At 46.5% G+C, this 19,271-nt stretch overlaps 1 protein-coding gene across 3 annotated transcripts in view; it reads right to left on the reverse strand.

The window, feature by feature from the left end:
- The window catches only part of LOC144132342 (beta-mannosidase-like), a 306,383-nt gene that overhangs the window by 151,323 nt on the left and 135,789 nt on the right, over positions 1–19,271 (reverse strand). For all 3 annotated transcript variants that reach the window (XM_077664668.1, XM_077664669.1, XM_077664667.1), the window contains exon 9: positions 498–646. In XM_077664668.1, the coding sequence (XP_077520794.1) occupies positions 498–646 (149 nt within the window). The remainder of the gene's footprint in view (positions 1–497; positions 647–19,271) is intronic.

Here is a 19,271-nt window from a genome sequence, read left to right on the forward strand (position 1 = left end):
ATTACGCCTCCACCTCTTGTGCCCTCTACGATGCAGACGAAGCTGCCAAAGCCATAGCGGCAGAAATAAATAATTAAACAGCGGGAGCTAAGGGAAGGAGAGGACAAAAACATTCAGACTTTCCATATGCAATAACAAGAACTCAAATAGAATGGTGTGGCGTAACTATAATTGCACATTTAAGGAATGGCTTTCTTACAATGAGTGCGTCTTTGTCAGTTTCGCCAATTTATGGGTACGCGTCCGCATTGCGCTATCGAATGTGTAAATGTTTATCTTTCTCAGTGAATCTAATTTGTAGTAATTCACACTTTCTTGCTTTTGTTTCACGCTTCACACTACTACACGAGCGTAACAACTGCATCAAACATAAGAACTTCAGCCACGTGATTTTGCGGAACACATGATTCTTACCTTTTTAAGTGAACTAATTTTATAAGTACAGTAATAAAATAGGCAGTATCATAAGGACTGCGGAGGAAAGCAAAGTGTCATACCTTAGCAGAAAGCAACAGATCCTTGATGTAGTCATTCGTCACTCTTTCAGGAAAGCTGTCAGCGGGCACCCAGTTAGCTCCTTTTGCGTAGATTGGAATGTCGTTGACTTTGAAGTAAAACTCTGTTCCATTCGCTGTGGTTGCATTCGCTAAAAGAAAATTAAATGAAAGTACCTCATTTCATTTTCATCATCCTCATCATCACCAACCTGACTGCACCCACTCCTGGAAAAAGACCTCTCCCGTGTCTCTCCAATTAACCCTGTCCTTTGCCTACTGCGGCCACCTTATGCACGCAAACTTCTTAATCTAATACGCCCACATAACCTTCTGCCGCGCCCTGCTACGCTTGCCTCCTCTTGGAATCCACTCCGTTATCCTTAAGGACTACAATACATGCCCTGCCCAAGCCAATTTCTTCCTCTTGATTTCGACTAGGATGTCATTAACCCGTGTTTGTTCCCTCACCCACTCTGCCCACTTCCGGTCTCTTAACGTTACACCTATCATTTTCTTTCCATGGCTCGCTGCGTTGTCCTTAACTTAAGTTGAACTCTTTTCGTTAGCCTCCACGTTTCTGCCACGTAGGTGAGTGCCGGTAAGATACAGCTGTTGTAAACTTTTCTGTTGAGGGATATTGGTAAACTGCCATTCATGATCTGAGAGAACCAGCCATATCGCTCCGCCCTATTCTTATCCTTCTAGCTATTTCCCTATCATTATCCGTGTCAGCTGTCACTACCTGCCCAAAGTAGACGTATTTTTCTAGCACTTCCAGCACCTCTCGCTGCCAATTGTGAACTGCTGTTCCCTTGCTAGACTGTTGAACATTAATTCGGTTTTCTTCACGTTAATTTCTAGGCCGACTATTCTACTCTGCCTGGCTAACTCATTGATCATGATTTCAGTTCAATCAAGAAATGAATAAATAAATTAATGAATCAATTTTATTTCCTTATAGACCCCTTGTTAGGAACATTACATAACGGGTGGATAAAACAATGGTTGTGAAAGCAGGAAATCATGCGTTATGATGACGACCAATAGCTGTAGGCTCTGCGCGCGAATTTAGCAGGAAGGGCATTCTTGCGATGTCAGCGGGAAGGTCATTCCAGTCCGCGGTTGTGCGAGAGATAAATGAACCCGCGAAGGTGACGGTGTGCGCACGTGGACGGCTGATCTGAAGTGGATGGAGAGTGCGGTGAGATATGCGTGGCCGGAGGGACCATGTAGGGTACAGTCCGTAGATTGCTGTAAAAAAAAAAAAACTCGTGAAATATTGAAAGACTGGCTGTGCGGCGGCGCAGCTTGAGTGTCTGTACGCCTGCAAGCGATTTCAGATACGTAACACGAGTGCTAGAATGGTATGAAGAAAGAATAAATCTGACGGCGCGGCTTTGAAAAAGTTCCAATGCGTCGGTCAGATAAGCTTGATGTGGGTGCCAAATGGGTGATGCATATCCTAATTTTATTCTCACAAGTGTTTCGTACGCTAATACTTAACGTGCACGGGCGCATCGCGAAGGTGAAGTTTTACAAAACCAAGGAATTTGCTAGCTGAAGAAATGAGGTTAGCTATATGCATTTTCCATGAGAGGTCAGCGCACATGGTCACGCCTAAATATTTGCACGATTCTACTGGCAGCACGGGAACGGAGTCGATATGATAGAAGGACACGAGCGGGTTGCGGTGGCGATGAAAAGAGAGTACGTTGCAATGGTGAGGGTTAAGCTCCATTAGCGAAATTTTACACCAATCCAGTATCCTGTTAAGGTTGTTAAGGTTGCTTTCCTGGGTCACTCAGGAGTGACTTAGCAAGGCAAGCCATCAGCGAATCGCACATCTTTTTCTAAAGGGCACGACTAATCGCCGTCCTGGTTACCTTTTCAGAGGGTTTTTAATGTTCAGGGGGTTTTCCTCGTTATTGAAATACACTTTGTTGACAGCATTTCAACAAACTGAAAATTCAGCGCAGACCCTGCTGAGCAAACCTTTGAAATGCAAAAAAAAAAACCCCGCCGCGGTGGCTCAGTGGTTAGGGCACTCGGCTACTGATCCGGAGTTCCCTGGTTTGAACCTGACCGCGGTGGCTGCCGTGTGCTGTGCGATGGCAGTTCACGTTGGAGATCCCCAGGTGGTCGAAATTATTCCGGAGCCTTCCACTACGGAACCTCTCTCATCCTTTCTTATCTCCGTCCCCTCCTTTATTCCTTCCCTTACGGTGCGGCTCAGGTGTCCGCCGATATATGAGACAGATACTACTGCGGCATTTCCTCCCGCCCCAAGAAAAAAAACCAAACCAAAAATAAACCCAAGAGCCCATAGGAGAAGGATGGACCTAAGACACAACTGGACAGAAAACTAAGTTTTTTTTCAGAACCACACGACCAAAACAAATAATTTTATCTGATACGGGTGTAAAAATATAAGGTGCCGTTTAGTTTCATGCGCACCATTCTACATCGAGCTGTTGCTAGAACCGCTCAGCACCAGAAAAGCGTCACTCTATCCGGTTTTTCCTGCTTGGTACGAGAGCAGCGCTGTACGCTATTTCAAAGGCACGTGGTGTTGCCACACATGCGTCCCCTTAACCTGAAGTTACGCTGCAATCGCATAAAACGAGGGTGATGAGAACGCTTATGGGTGTACGCTTAACATGAGGTAGCACTCTTCAATGGCTTATACAAGATGCTTCACGTAAGATTTCACGCATTTTTAAAGAGTAGGGTTTTCGACATGGATGAGCATGTTTTTCGGCATAGCATTGTTCGCTGCGTAGTGCATTATCATACAGATAAGACGCGCTAACAAGCAGGGTGATTAACTAATATTTGAACAGTTAACAGTTCAACTATTACTGTGAAGCTCTTTAAATATTGAGAGGCGTGTAGCCTACCGTAATTATTATTCATGTGAGTTTTTAGATTTTAGAAAAGACGGCTGCCCTGGGCGCTGTGGCCTGACATATTTTTGCTGTTTCGACGAGTGACGTGCACTGGAAAGATTGCCTTGTCTGCAAGCTTCTAGAAAGCGCATGTATCTAGGCGCGATGTAGGCAGAATGAGTTGGGCTACAGCACCCAGACGAACTGCATTTTCGAAATTCTAAAAACTGATATGGGTATTAATTACGGTGGGTTACACACCTCTCAATAATTAAGGAACCTCACAGTAATAGTTGAAATGTAAACTGTTGAAATATTAGTTAACCAGCTTGCTAATCAGCAGGCCTTAGCTGTATTCTGAAGTACTACACAGCTGACAATATGTGGAAGAAAGCGCTCTTATAACTCAAAAACCTACTTTTAAAATTTGTGGAACTGCTAGATGAAACACCCTGTATACTGGAATTTTATCAGCAAGTCGATAAAGGCCAAGTCGCTCTTTCTGAGGCCCTGCTATATAAAAACAACAAAAGTAAATTGAACGAATCTGTGGCAGAAGTCAGAAAAAATCGATTAGACAGTTGGTGGTGTAAAAGCAGGGTGGTGGCAAGGTTACAAGTTCAAGGTTAAAAAGTGTATTTAAGCAAAAATGCTAAATTTGAACATAATTCCGTTAATTCTGATGGATTGCCTAAATAAATATAAGGGAGAAAAAGCCACAGCACGTTTGAAGGATGCTTGTAACTTTTCACTTATCTATCTTGGGTGCATTCTGAGCGCACAACTTACGAGGTTTGTGTCACTCTAGAAGGGGTCAACCTCGATTTCCGAGCGGCGGCTGTAATTCAGCTTCCTGACGCCTCCTGTCATTGATTTCATGACGCCTCACCTCTGCAGCTAGTGAAGACACGCATTTTGGGGCAAAATTTGCGAGTATTGTGTTGTTCATTGCACAAAACACGCGCGCCATAGCTGGAGAATGCCTCTCTCTTTAACATAAGACGTAGGACGACTGCTGCGCTGCCAAAAATCAATCGAGCACAAGCAGCAGCCAGGCCGGTCAGGCAGGTTCAGACAGGAACAGCTACGCACAGGTTACAGCTAGGAAGTCTGGATGTGATGGAGAGAAGGGGAACAAGCTAACCCCAAGGAATGAGGTCGCAGTCACTGATGAGAGGCAGCATAAACTGGAAGTTAGCAAGGGGGAAGAGAGTACCCTAGTGCTTATAGGTGGTGACTCAAATATGAGTAGGTGCAAAATAACTATAATGGAGTCTGTAAAGAGTGATAAGCGGGTAGCAGTCGGGGCATTCCCAGGCAGGACAATGGACGCAGCACTGAGACAGACAAGAAGCGAACTTTATAAGAAAGTTGCAGAGCGCAATTTGGTAGTGGTAGCGGCGGGACTAAATGATGTCTTGGCTGGTGAAGCCGCAAAAGTGGTGGAAAGAGTAGCGGAGGGAGTTGACGGTTTAAGGGCGATAGCACAGCAAGTCCATTAAATTCCTTTCGCGCAGCACTTGCAGGCGTGGACTGGAATCTCGTGCTCAGCAATAATGATCCAGAGGACGCATATGGTGCCTTCATTACTACATTTAAGTCTGTCTATGACCAAAATTTTCCACTTGTGACTTATAAAAAACCCCGCAAGGCCCGCAAGCCCTGGATAACAAAAGAATGCCTTGAAATGGTAAAACGAAAAATGAATCTTTACGACTGCTTTATTAAAAGCCGATCCCTCGATGACCTAGCACGTTTTAAGGCGTATCGAAACCAAGTCACTTCTTTTCTACGCCAAACAAAGGTAGAGAATATGGAAAACTTTTTGTGCCAGACGTAATTAAAAGGAGTGACCTTGTATGGAAAACAATAAATCAAATTTTAAACCCAGGTGGAGACATGCAATTGGAATGCTTGAGGTCTTGGTTAATAACACACCAGTCAATGGGAAACCTTTGGCAGAAAAATTTAACGATTTCTTCGCGTCACTGGTAGATGGCAATCACGAACCCCAGGATATCAAATGTCTCGACTCGCGGGTTTCTTCCACTGCATTCTTGATGCCGACGGACGCCAATGAAATCAAAACTTGCCTACTCACTCTCCGTAACAGCTGGTCACGAGACATAGACGATCTTAAACTCCAGCCAATATGTAGCCGATGTAATTATCCCAGTTCTAGAGCACATTTTTAATTGCTGCCTCGAACATGCGGTGTTTCCCCGACGATTGCAGATTGCCAAAGTAACCGTTGTTCTTAAGGGTGGAGACAAAAATGACCTGTCCGATTATCGGCCAATTTCTATCCTCCCTATTTTCTCGAAGTGTTTTGAAAAAAATAATATACAAGCGAATGTCTAGTTTCTGCGAGAAATGTCACATATTAACGCCTAGCCAGCATGGCTTCAGGAAAAACTTTTCTACAGAAACTGCGCTTCTAACCCAAAAAGAACTAATTCTAGAGTCCTTTGAACAAAAACTTTTCACTCTCGGCATTTTAATTGATTTTTCGAAAGCGTTCCATCGCATCAATCACAGCACAATGTTGGCGAAACTCGAGCACTATGGTTTTCGCGGAAAATATCATCAAATAATTACCTCATACCTTAGTTGCCGTGTCCAACAAGTAACAGTAGACAACGAGTCATCAAATTTTATACATCTGTCTTCTGGTGTGCCGCAAGGCAGTATATTGGGACCGCTGCTTTTCCTTCTTTATGTAAACGACATATTCTGTATAAGTAAACTTCCAACTTTTGTCATATATGCAGATGACACCACTCTATTTTTCCGATCAGCACATGTGCGAGATCTTGAACAGCAAGCTACAGATTGTTTGCAGAAACTTCACGAATGATCTGAGTCCAATTCACTGATTATAAACACTGGAAAAAGCAAAGCTGTACTTTTTAGACCCCGTAATAAGGATCCTGCTGTCTCACAAGTTCATCTAAAAATGGGTTCCTCAGTCATTCAAATAGTTCCTACGGTCAAAAGCCTAGGAGTGCTTTTTAATGAAAATTTATCATGTGATGAACACGTTGAAAATGTCAGGGACAAGTTGTCCAAGGCTGCTGGTATGGTGGCCCGCCTGCGATACCTCTTTCCAAAGCATAATAAGCTGATGCTTGATTTGAAGAAAATAGCGCCAGAGCATGCAAACCACGAAAAGACAAGTCAAGTATGCACCAACTCGCCCAAAAAGAAGTGTTAATAAGCTGATGTTGTACAACGCACTGTTTTCCTCTGTTGCTAACTATTGTATTTTGGTCTGAGGAACAACATCATTTATGAATATCAAACGATTGCATTTACTTCAAAAGAAAATTGTTCGAAATATTGTTAACGCTTCACGTTTTGAACATACGGAACCGATCTTTGCATCGCTTCGCATCCCCCCCCCCCCCCCTCCCCCAAGTCTTTGAATCTATACTACTGAGGCGGTATAAAACAAGTTAGAAAAAATAATCTATTTATGGTGCACCTGTCGAACTTAAAATGTAAAGAACTGATGTATGCCACCCGTACTGGTTTTACATGGTTCGCGCCGAAAACTCGTACGAATTACGGTCGCCAAATGCTTTCACACACTCTTCCGTTCTCATTAAATGAGGCATCTAAATTTGTGTGCACTTGGGTACCGTGAGAGTTGTACTTATTACCAACCGAGAGTTGTACTTATTATTTGTATTTTCTTTCCTGTATGCTTACTTGCCGTTTTATTTTATTTTCATATTCATGTAATGATCCTGTTATTAACATATATAACACTGTATACCATCCTGATGCTGCTGTCAAGTCATTGTAGGGTGCGTCTTCCCCTGTCAAGCCTTCTCTCTGGCTTTTTGTCGACGCACCCAACATCCTCAAGATGTTGAATAAATTGAATTGAATTGAATTGAATCGTGGTGTGCACAGTGCCGGAGGTGCAAGGACATAAGGGAGAAGTTTCAAAGGACGTTGTGGCTGTTAATCGAGAGATCAGAAAGTTAAGCCAGGAGAAAGGTTTTGAAGTGGCAGACAAAAGCCGGAACGTGCATAGAGCAGGCTTTGGCGGAGGCTTTATACGAGATGTCATCCATTTTAATGGAATGCTAGCAGCCGAGATCGGCTGGCGCCTGGGAGGCAGGGCAGTAGCTTTTTAGGGGGTACACTGCGGCTCAGGGCGTAGGGGTAGGTAGAAGCAAAGTATAAAGTGTAACAATAGAGGCTGATGCCAATAAAACATCCACTAGGAGCTCTAGGAAGGAAACTACAAAAAATAAACTTATTAGCAGGATCAGGCACAGAAACACTAAAGGCGCTGGAAAGACAGCGAAGTGGTTAGAAATAGTACTGCAGTTAAAGGACGCAGAAGTAGATGTATACGCGCTTTGCAAGACACATGTGAGGGATCAAGAAAATCCGCCGTTTATTAATGGCTACGTCTGGGAAGGGAGCAACAGAACAACAATGGAGAGGAAGGGAGGAGGAGAACCTATGCTGATACATCAAGGAACAAATTTTCAAAGAATAGAGTCAACTTGCAAAGAACATGTCTGGGTATCAGGTACAATTGCAGCTAAAAGGACATGGCTAGGAGTAGTTTATTTATGGACAGGGGACGAATGCAGAGGAGAAAACAAGGATATAGTTAATTGACACAATGACGATATAAAGCAGTTTGGAGAAGGTGCCGCTATTATTCTGCTGGGTGACATCAATGGCCACATCGGTGATGTGAATGGATACGCAGATTGTAAAGTGAAGATGATGCTATACATCTGTGAGCGACACAACCAAGTTATCGTGACTAGAAAAATTAAAGTGAGGGACAAATCACGTGGGAAACCCGTAACAGACAAACGACCATTGAATGCTGCGTAATGTCGCAGGGGATGTATAGCAAGCTCGCAATAATGAAAATAGACGAAGAGGTGAAGTAAAGCCTCGGTAGTGATCATAAGCATATTAGTCTACAGTTAGGAGTCCTGCGCACAAGAGAAATGCAGGGAAGTAAAAAAGAGTGTGCAAAATTAATTGAACAAATCGCGCTTATAGCGGCCGGCATAGAGGAAGCAATAGAGAAACATCCCATTGAAAAGTGGGATTATAATCAGTTAGAACTATTCGTTAGTACAAAAATAAAAGAAATAAAAGGAGTAAACAGCTGGAAAGCAAAGAGGAAGCCACGAAGTTGGTGGAATAAGGAAATTAGAGAGGCCATCGAACAACGACGGTTGGCATAACGGGAACACAGAGAAGCAATGAGGGCACAATTATCTGATGAGAAAATAGGACAAAAATTGATATTTTTTCAAACAAAGAAACAGCAAGTGCAGATTCTCGTCCACCTTAAAAAAAAGCAGTCCTCTGATGGCTGGCTGGTTGAAGATAGCGATGCAACTAAGGGGGCCAAGAAAATGCTAAAACATTAAAAGCTGGCTGGGCAAAGTGAATCACAGAAAACAGGAACAGATTCACGATGACGACGGAAAATGTTTAGAGGGAGATAATGCTGCGAACTTCATTTCGTCAGTTATAGCTGAGTCATTTAAGAAAGACGATAGGGTATCACCCAAGATGAGGAAGCAACGCAGGACAGCACAATAGAAAGGAGCTTAGAACTGACCAATCTTAACTAGAAAAAGGCGGAAGCAAATATTCCAAAATGCACGTTCGAAGAGTTAGATGATATTCAAATCAAGCTAATTAATTAACTTGGCCCAAGAGGCAAGGAAACGCTGATAAAAACATTGGAGGCAGTCATAACAAATGAGCAAACTACGCACAGCTGGAAACAGAGTAAAATAAATTTGATTTATAAACGGAAAGGCGATCAGACGAACACAAAATCCTTCAGACCGATCACGATAACATCAGTTACATACAAGCTGGCGATGCAGGCGGTGAAAATAAAAATGCACTCATGGGTAGAAAGTAATAGAATACTCGGAGAATTTCAGAACGGGCTCAGAAGTGATAGGAGCTTAAATGATATCCTGTCAGTGCTTACCCAGTGCATAGAAATAGCTAAGGCGGAAAACAGGCCTCTGTACTTAGCCTTCCTGAATATAAGCTGTGCATACGACAACGTGAACAGGGAAATCCTGTGGAACACATTAAAATATGAAGGTGTCAGTCGTGAGGTGATTGATTTTCGACAAGAAATATATCGAGAAATTGAAGTTTAAATAAATTGGGGAGGACTTAAGCGTACAACCACTGTCGAGGTACACAAAGGATTAAGGAAAGGTTGTCCTCTGTCACCGCTGCTGTTCATGATTTAAATTGTAGCGGATGAAATGGCTTTAATACAGGTGAAAGCTCGGTGGATGAAAGCTGGTCGCCGACGGCCCAGAGCCCAGATCAGATTGTGTGCGCCTCTCTCCTCTTCTTCCTTGAACTCCGCGGCGTAACAATTTCCCCGGGTGCAGATGATTCTCGTCCCCGAGAAAGTTAGGTAGATCGGCGATGGCAGCGCTTCAAGCGAGCCACATGAACAATTGTGTCTTGCGGGAACGGCGTTTATCCGTCGTCACTTTGGCGACGACGTAATTCACGTCAGTCGGTCCAACACGACGAAGGGGCCATCGTACTTGTACAGGAACTTCTCACACAGCCCTCTTTTGCGGATTGGCGTCCACAGCCAGACAAAGTCTCCTGGAGAGTAAGTCACGGCACGATGACGCAGATAGTAATGTTCTTTCGAACGGCGTTGCGAGGCCAGGGTACGTAAACGGGCTATACAACGGGCTTCTTCGGCACGGCATAGTATCTGGCCAACCGACTCGTTTTTGTTGGGGGAAAACGGGAAGATCGTGTCGAGAAAAACGCGGGGAGTTCTGGCATAAAGCAAATAGAAGGGAGAATATCCGGTGACCTCATGATTGGCACTGTTGTAAGCGTACGTCACATATGGCCGCACTGCGTCCCAGTTTTGATGATCAGACGAGACGTACATGGAGAACATTGTCGTCAGAGTGCGGTTGGTGCGTTCGGTAAGACCGTTGGTCTGCGGGTGGTAGGGTGTGGAGTGTCGGTAGTCCGATCCACAAAGCTGGAGCATTTCTTCCACGACATCAGCAGTAGATTGCTTTCCACGATCACTTATTATAACACGAAGTGCACCATGGCGAAGAATAACAGTGTGTAGGAGAAACGTCGAAACAGCATCAGCCTTTGCGGTAACGAGAGCGGCGGTTTCCACGTATCTGGTGAGATAGTCTACACACACAATCACCCAGCGGCGTCCCTCAAAAGACTTTGGGAAAGGACCTAGAAGGTCAATTCCAACTTTTTCAAAATGGGAAGTGGGTGGTTTGACGGGCTGCAAAGGACCGGCCGGCGGGATGGTTCGTGGCTTAAGTCGTTGGCATTCTTCACATGTTGCAACATACTGCTTGGTGCTCTTATAAACTTGCGGCCAATAAAAACGCTGGCGAAGTCGGTGCAGAGTGCGAGAAACCTAGATGTCCAGATGTGATGTCATCGTGCATAGCGTGCAAAACTTGCCGACGGAGACTTTTCGGAACGACCAAAAGCAGGGCAGCACCATCAACGGAGTAGTTCTTCTTGAACAAAATGCCATCTTTGACTGTAAAATGCGTTGAATCTACTCCTCCTTCTGCCGCTGCTATAATGGGCTGCAGTGAGTGGTCGCGACGTTGCTAGCGCCGAAAGGTCGCCTCACTGGGGAAGGTCGGCGCGAGCGAGGATAAACACCCGTCGAAACAGTCTTCATCGGCGACTGAAGTCGGCAATGGGTGGCGGGACAAGCAGTCTGCATCAGCGTGACGGCGGCCACTTTTGTACGAGACAGCAAAGTTATATTCTTGCAAGCGCGGTGCCCAGCGCGCCAGACGACCAGATGGATCGCGAAGTCCGATGAGCCAGCATAGAGCATGATGATCTGTGACAATAGTGAAGTGGCGTCCATATAAGTAGGGTCGGAACTTGTGCACAGCGAACAAAACTGCGAGACACTCCAATTCGGTGACAGTGTGGTTACGCTCACATTTTGTTAATGTGCGGCTGGCGTAGGCAACAACGTTCTCAGACCCACTATGCAGCTGGACAAGTACTGCCCCAAGACCGACGCCGCTGGCGTCAGTGTGAACCTCCGTCACAGCAGGAGGGGTGCTGAAGTGAGAGAAGATTTGAGGAGATGGAACGAGGACTCGCACTCAGGGGTCCACACAAACTGCGAATCCTTATGCAGAAGAGATGTGAGGGGGTGTGCAATTTGCGAAAAGCCACCAATGAAACGACGAAAATAAGAAGAGTCCCAGGAAACTCCGAAGGCTTTTGAGGGTGCGTGGAGTTTCGAAATCGCGGACTGCAGCGATCTTCTGCGGATCGGGCCTGATGCCATCCTTGTCGTTGAGGAAGCCAAGAACTAGATCTTGCCGGCCCCCAAAATGGCACTTCTTAGAGTTCAAAATGGGTCCTGCTTTGCCGATGCATTCGAGAACACGCAGACTGGCATTGTGCTCCTGGAAGGTCTTGCCGAAAATGATGACATCATTCAGACGATATATGGGACAGATACTGTGCCATTTCCTTTCCCCAAAAACAAATTATTATTATTATTATTATTATTATTATTATTATTATTATTATTATTATTATTATTATTATTATTATTATTATTATTATTATTCTTATTATTATTATTATTATTATTATTATTATTATCATTATTAACACATGCATATTTCCCATTTTAACCCGCGAAGGATAGAGTGGATAAAGCGCTCGAATGTCGCGGGGGCGTTGCACAAACCAAACGGCATCACATTAAATTCGTACAAGCCAACTGGGGTTACGAAAGCTGTCTTCTCACGGTCGGATGGATGCAGGGAAATTTGCCAATAGCCAGATCGCAAATCAACGGAAGAGAAATATGACGCGGAATGCAGACAATCGACGGCGTCGTCAATGCGAGGTAGCGGGCACACGTCTTTCTTGGTCAACGCATTTAAACGGTGGTAGTCAACGCAAAATCGCCAAGAATTGTCTTTTTTCCGGACTAGGATCACAGGTGCGGCTCACGGACTAGAAGACTCGCGGATAACTCCTTTCTGCAGCATGTCGTCCACCTGTTCTTGAATTAACTTGCACTCATCAGGAGATACTCTATTAGGTTTCTGGCGAATAGGGGGTGCGCTTCCAGTGTCAATTTTATGCTGCAGTCGAGAGGCAGGGAAATGGCTACCAGATCCGTTGGAGGCAAAGTCGAATACTTGGATATGAGCCGTCAAAATGTCTTTCAGGGTATGGCGTTCACTAGACGGGAGCGATTTGTTGACCATGCGCTCAAGCGCAGCACCATATTCAGACTTTGCTTGCGCGGTGCCGCTGCAATGAGAAATAGTTTCAATGGTGGGGGTCACATGGTTCTCAAATCTCGCGAGTACTAGACCAGAAGGAAGACGAGCAGGCTCTTCTGACACATTCACAGTCCAGAGGGGTGCATGACCACCCACTGCCTCCAGGATGGCACGTGGCACCGACACATTTTTCTTCGCCCCGTTCTGAACATCTGGCTCGACGACTACTGAGTTTCTTCCCAAGAAATGGTCCGATGATTTCACGGGCACAAATGTTGCCGTCATCGGAGGCAGCAGCACATCATCTGTCAGAGAGAGAACTTCTTCATGATAACGGGACAGGTTATCCACTAATGCCGGAATAGTGTTCGACTTCAAAGAAATCTCACCGCAACCAAAGTCAAGCGTTGCACCACACTCGCGCAAAAAGTCAACAACTAAAATAACGTCATGTGTGGTACGTCTCAGCACAACGAATTCTGTTCTGTAGCACTCGTCACCTAGTACAACTGAAGCCGAGCACAGGCCAACTGGAACTAGAGTTTCACCCCCAACTCCACAAAACGTACCAGTTCTGTCCCACACAAGCATAACTTTGTGCCCAAGGCGGTTCTTAAATGAAAGACTCATAATTGACATAGCGGCACCAGTATCAACCAAAGCATCCGTCTAAACATTGTCAACACACACTGACATTTTGTTCTTTAACATGATGATAGGCAGAGGTATTCTTGAAATTGACCGTCCGACGACCTTACCTCCATCGGTCGCACCACCTGGTTTCCCAGCGGTGGAGAAACGCAGCGGCGACGTGGGGATGGTGAACGGCCTTGCCGCTGCGGCGGCGGAGTGATACTGCGATCGGAGACAGGGGAGTCATTGCCTGCACCTCGGGGAGGAGAAGGAGGCCAATAGATGCTAGCGGGTGGCCACTCCCACTGGGCGTCATTGCTGAAGCGTGGTGCGCGTTGTGCAGGGGGTCGAGAAAGTCGCCGACGCGGGCAAAAGCGGGAGATGTGTCCGCTGCATCCACAGCCGTAACATATGGGCGGCTGGCGGCTCTGGTAGCTCATATCAGGATCCGTTGGAGGTTGAGGAGAAGCGACAGACACCCGACGGGGCGCACCACGAGGCACTTCACCAGGATGGGACGGACGCTGCTGGAAATAAGGGTGCGACGTCGATTGCCGGGTCCGCTCGGAGCCGGTGGTGTTACATGGTCCGTTGCCATTTGGGGCAGCAGTCCATGGCGTAGGCTGTTCCCATGATGGCACGGACCTCGATGGCTCTTGGTAATGTGCATCAAAATTTGTACGTGGCCGCTGAGCAGCCAACTCCTTGCGTACGATCCTCCTGACTATAGAAGCGATGTCTTCGGGGTCGGGGACGTCGATGCTGGCGACGGTTGTGACATTCGAGAGGCGGCCGAATTTGGGCGCTATCCGGCGTGCTTTAAACGCCTCAAATGCACGACACAGCTTTGTGACATCTGCAACTGTATCAAGGGTGTCGCGTGAAATAAGGAAGTGATACACGTCCTCAGCAATCCCCTTGAGAAGGTGTCCGACCTTATCATCTTCTAGCATTTGCCGGTTGACAGTGAGGCAAAGTTTCAAGACTTCTTCGATGTACCGCGTGCATGTTTCGCCGGGCACCTGGGCTCTCTGAGAAAGTTGCTGCTCAGCGCGTTCCTTCTTCGCAAGAGTGTCTCCGAAGGACTTGATTTCTTCGACAAATAGGCTCCAGGTAGTGAGAATATCCTCGTGGTTGTCAAACCAAGTCAGAGCCGTGCGAGCAAGGAAGAAAACGACATTGTACAGGCGGGCGGTAGAGTCCCAACGGTTGTACTTGCTGCAGCTTTCATAATGCCGAAGCCATTCTAAACGTCCTCTTCGGTCTCGCCGTGGAACGTACGCGGCTCTCGCTGATGGAGCAAGGCCGTCTCTTGGTCAGGTCGCTGTACCCGACTCTGCGTCGCTTGCGTTGTAGGCATTGGGAGGAACAGCTGAGGCGAGAAAGGTGGCAAACCTGCTACACGGCGGCTGCGACGAGGTACTGGCGAATCCAGGACGTATTTAACCAGCACCTAGCACCAAATGTAGCGGATGAAATGGCTTTAATACAGGTGAAAGCTCGGTGGATGAAAGCTGGTCGCCGACGGCCCAGAGCCCAGATCAGACTGTGTGCGCCTCTCTCCTCTTCTTCCTCTAACTCCGCGGCGTAACGATATGATAAGTATGAAACGAAGGCTACAAGGAAGCAATCTAGGTTATAATCTCTCGTACAGATTACGCGGAAGGGTTGTTGAGCCACGACTACCGGGAATAATGTATGCGGACGATATTGTACTGTTAGCAGATAGCCAGAAAGATTTGCAAACTCTCGTTAATTGCCTGTGGAGATGAAGGAGACTCTCTAGGTTTCTGTTTTAGCGCAGCAAAGTCAGGTGTGATGATTTTAAATGATATAACTGATCACGAGCTTACAATAAAAGACCATGAAATACCCCGTGCAGCCGAATACAAATATTTGTGGGTGTGGGTAAACGAAGGGCACATGTACACGGAAAATCACGAACAGCTAGGCTATTAGGGAAAAGGGCGAAGAGATTCCGGGATAATGAAAAATAGGGAGTTATGGGAATACAAAAAATGTGAAATACTGAGAGGTATGTAGAAAAAAATAATGGTGCCGTGGCTTACTTTCAGGAATGGGGTTCTGTGCTTAAGGGCAGAAGTTCAGTCGAGATTAGAAGTAAATCAGAAAACAGTTGGAAGATTAGCACTAGGTGCCAACGACAAAACCAAAGATCAGGCAGTACAGGGGGATACCGGCCGAGCATCGCTCGAAGCACGGGAAGCTCAGAGTAAAATACTATACGAAGAACGCCTGAGGAAATTGGACGATTACATGTGGGTAGCTAAGGTATTTAAATACCTATACATAAAGAGCTTTGACTCACTGTGGCGGAAAAGGACTAGAAAGCTAACCAGTAAGTTTGCCAGGCACGAGGAAGGGGAAAGAAAGAGCATTAAACGACCGGCTAAAAATGCGGAAGGTAAAAATGAGATAGATTTAATGGAAAAGAAGCACAGTATAGTCGATACTGGGAAAGGCAGATCAGGAAGGAAGTGTTTTATGATAACTCAAGAGGCAGTGCCCTCTCTTTGAAGCTAGGTCAGAGTGTCTTAGAAGGTGCAGCTGCAAAAAGAAATTTAACGAAGAAGGTGACACATGTGCTGTGTGTGGTAAATGTGTAGAAAGAATAGAACACCTCGTACGAAAATGTGATCGTATCCATCCCGATGTCAACGCAGGCACAGTCACTCTTTCTGAAGCGCTAGGGTTTAGAGATAACGATTGTAATGTAAATCGGTGAAAATCAGCAAAAAACGATTGGAAGATTCGTGGCTCGAGAGCAGAGAGGTGGCATAAGGTCAGCAGAGTAGAAAGACGTATCTTAAAGAAAATGGCGCACTTTATTAACAACTTACTGCACAATTAAACAAAAATAAAGGAAAAAACTGAGCATGGTGGCAACTGCCGTCACCCTGTTTCAAAGGGTACGCTCCTGCCTTCAATCCATCGATCGGGTAAAAAAATCACAGAAACGGGAAAAGTACCGCATTGGTTTTCTCTCGCCGCCGCGCCGATGCGCGCGCGCGCTCCCGATTCGTTCTCCGCGGTCATGTGGTCATTCCCCGCCATAAATGGTCCGCTCGCTTCTTTCTCGCGGCCGCCGACACGCAGAAAATCCGGAGCATTACGTAGCCCTTGCTCTTATAGGCTAAGATAAGCGTGCACAGCATTTCCGGTCGCGTATTGACGCTTGTGCATTTCATGCCTGCATTAAGACATCGAAGAATGCATGGGTGCTGCGCTTTTGTGTGCAGAAATCAGCAGGAATTGGGCAAAACGCTGTTTGCCATTCCCAGCGGAGAAAGACTCCAAGCGATGAGCTATATGTTTCCACAGAATCCGGCGGGATGAATTTGTTCCCATGTTTCTTTCGCGACAGTACGCGTGATGCTTACGTAAGACACAATTCAGGGGAGCACTTGAGTCTCCTTACATGCGATAATCCGAAAGCATATGTGCCTTCCAATGAGTTGTTTGTGATTCTTTTATGCGACCCAGGCGAAATTTGGAGGGCACCATCGCGTTTTCTGCAGTCGATTTAAGTTGCACATTGATTTTTGTCTAAATCGGCCGAGGTCAAATTTCAAGAGTGGATGGGCCAAATTTGGTTGTGGTACTTAACAAAACTCTTTGTGGGGCTAGTTGGTGAAGCATAGCGCCCGTCCTGTGTACTTCTTCCTGTGTCCTTGTTTTTTTGTAGCGCTATAAAGAACTTGGTAGTGGTACAGCGCAAATTACGATGTCGTAATCGTGTTCGCCGTAGTGAATTTAGATTGGACGTCGATTTTGGTCCAAATTGGTCGACGTCAAATTTCATGGGTGGGCCAAATTTGAGATTGGTCCGGGCCATATTTGGAGGTCATCATCGTGTTCGCCATAGTCGAATTAGGTTGGACCTTGATTTTAGTCCAAATTGGCCCAGGTAGATTTCAGGGGTGGGTGGGCCAAATTTGAGAGTGGTACGGGGCAAGTTTGGAGGTCATCATCGTGTTCGCTGTAGTGAAATTAGGTTGGTCAGCGATATTGATCCAAATTGGCGGAAGTCAAATTTCGGTGGCGAGTGGGCTAAATTTTGGAGTGGCTCGGGCCAAATATGAAGATCAGCATTGTGTCCGCGGTAGTGAAATTCTGTTCTACATCGGCTTTGGCCCATATCAACCATCGTCAAATTTCTTTCCTTATATGCCTTCTAATGTAGTAGTGCCACATCGGGTCACAGCTGCGGAAAGACTCGTTCCATCAGTCTAGAAATGCTTCCGCCTTAATAATCAAAGCCCTTTTGTAGCGGGAGCTACACTAGGCTTCCAGTTGAGCATTTCGCTGCACATGTGAGAGGAAAGTGGTGCGCATGCGCCGTTACCATGGCAACGGGAGATGAGCAGTAAGTGCGCCGCGCGCTTTCCAGTACATGAAAGAGGCCACTTGTGCGCATGCGCAGTTACCATGACAACGGGTGATGAGCAGTAAGTGCGCCGCGCGCTTTCCGGCACATGTGAGAGACCAGTTGGGCGCATGCGCCGTTACCATGGCAACGGGAGATGAGTAGTAAGTGCGCCACGTGCTTTCCGGTTGAGCGCATGCACCGTTACCATGGCAACCGGAGAGAAGCAGTGGGTGCGCCTCGCGCTTCGTCGCCGCCGTCGCTGCGGCCGCTCCACCGTCGAAGGTGAATGTGACGTCACGCAGATGAGTAGTGTGCATGCACCGATACTGTCGTAACCAGGGAGACCCCACACCTGCGCCGCGTTCGTCACCACCGCCTTGCCGCACGCCGCTCTATCACCCGAACCGCGCGTCGTCGCATGCGCAGCTGCGTATAAAAGGCGGAAATGTTATCGGCGGCTGTATCGCAACGCTTGATATGGACGCACAGAAGGAGAGTGCAGCCGCTGCTAAACAGCGGTATGGACAAGAGAACAATAACTCTTCCGATCTTGAGGCTGTCTTCTGGCAGTTGGCTACTCAACAAGCAGAGAATGAGCGTCAAAAGGCAGAGAGCAGAGAAAACGCCCGAACAGACAGAGGAACGCCTTGACAAACGGAGACGCCAGACTGCCGAGCGTAATAGACGCCGCATAGCCGCCGAGATGGAGCCTATGGAAGGCGTCAGTCAACTGGAACCAACCGAAGAGGATGTGAAGGCCCGTCATGTGACTGATCACACCATTCGAGTCTCCGAAAGTGCATCTGCGACCCGGAAATTTGAAGCAGACTTTGTGAACCATCCGTTTGGAAACATTTGTAGTGATTGTGACAGACTGCGGCACCAAAGGGACTTCACATCAGTAAGTAATCCAATGTATGACACTTTGAGTTTGGCTTTACGTGAACAACGAGTTCAGCCAGGGAAACGTACCTCACGCTACATATATCCCGGCATAGCGGAGCTAAGCCACTGCCATTTTTTTCGCCTAATTACCAAGTGAACAACGGTATGCTTCATTCATTGCTGTAAAAGCATGCACAGTTCGCAAAACCTAATTTATTCTTTAAAAAATACACAGCGCGCGGCGGCCGTCGCTTCAGCGGCGCTGGATCAAATATGGCCGCGGGTCGGCGGCGCCGGCGAAGGTTGCGGTACTTTTCCCGTTCCAGTTACTTTATGGGGGGGGGGGGGGGGGGGGGTAACGACGCGAGCAAGCTATATGGCCACGAGACTAGAGGAACTACATGCGGAATGCCATACGAGTTAAGTACGTTTGAATCCATGCATAGTCAGAGCTGGGAAAATCAACTTTTTGTCTTTTCTTGTTTTGTTGAAGAGCGAAGTGCACTGGAAAATGACACCTTGAAAATAATGAATGCGCGATAGTCAAATTGCAGTTACTTCAACATTGGGCAAAAATAGCATCCACTCAGACATTACTCTACTATCCACGAACCACAAGCTAACTAGAACTTCGATTTCGCGCTTCTTTATCAGTGTTCTTCTGTGGGCT

Source organism: Amblyomma americanum, chromosome 5, assembly GCF_052857255.1.
Source record: "Amblyomma americanum isolate KBUSLIRL-KWMA chromosome 5, ASM5285725v1, whole genome shotgun sequence".
Taxonomy (NCBI): domain Eukaryota; kingdom Metazoa; phylum Arthropoda; class Arachnida; order Ixodida; family Ixodidae; genus Amblyomma; species Amblyomma americanum.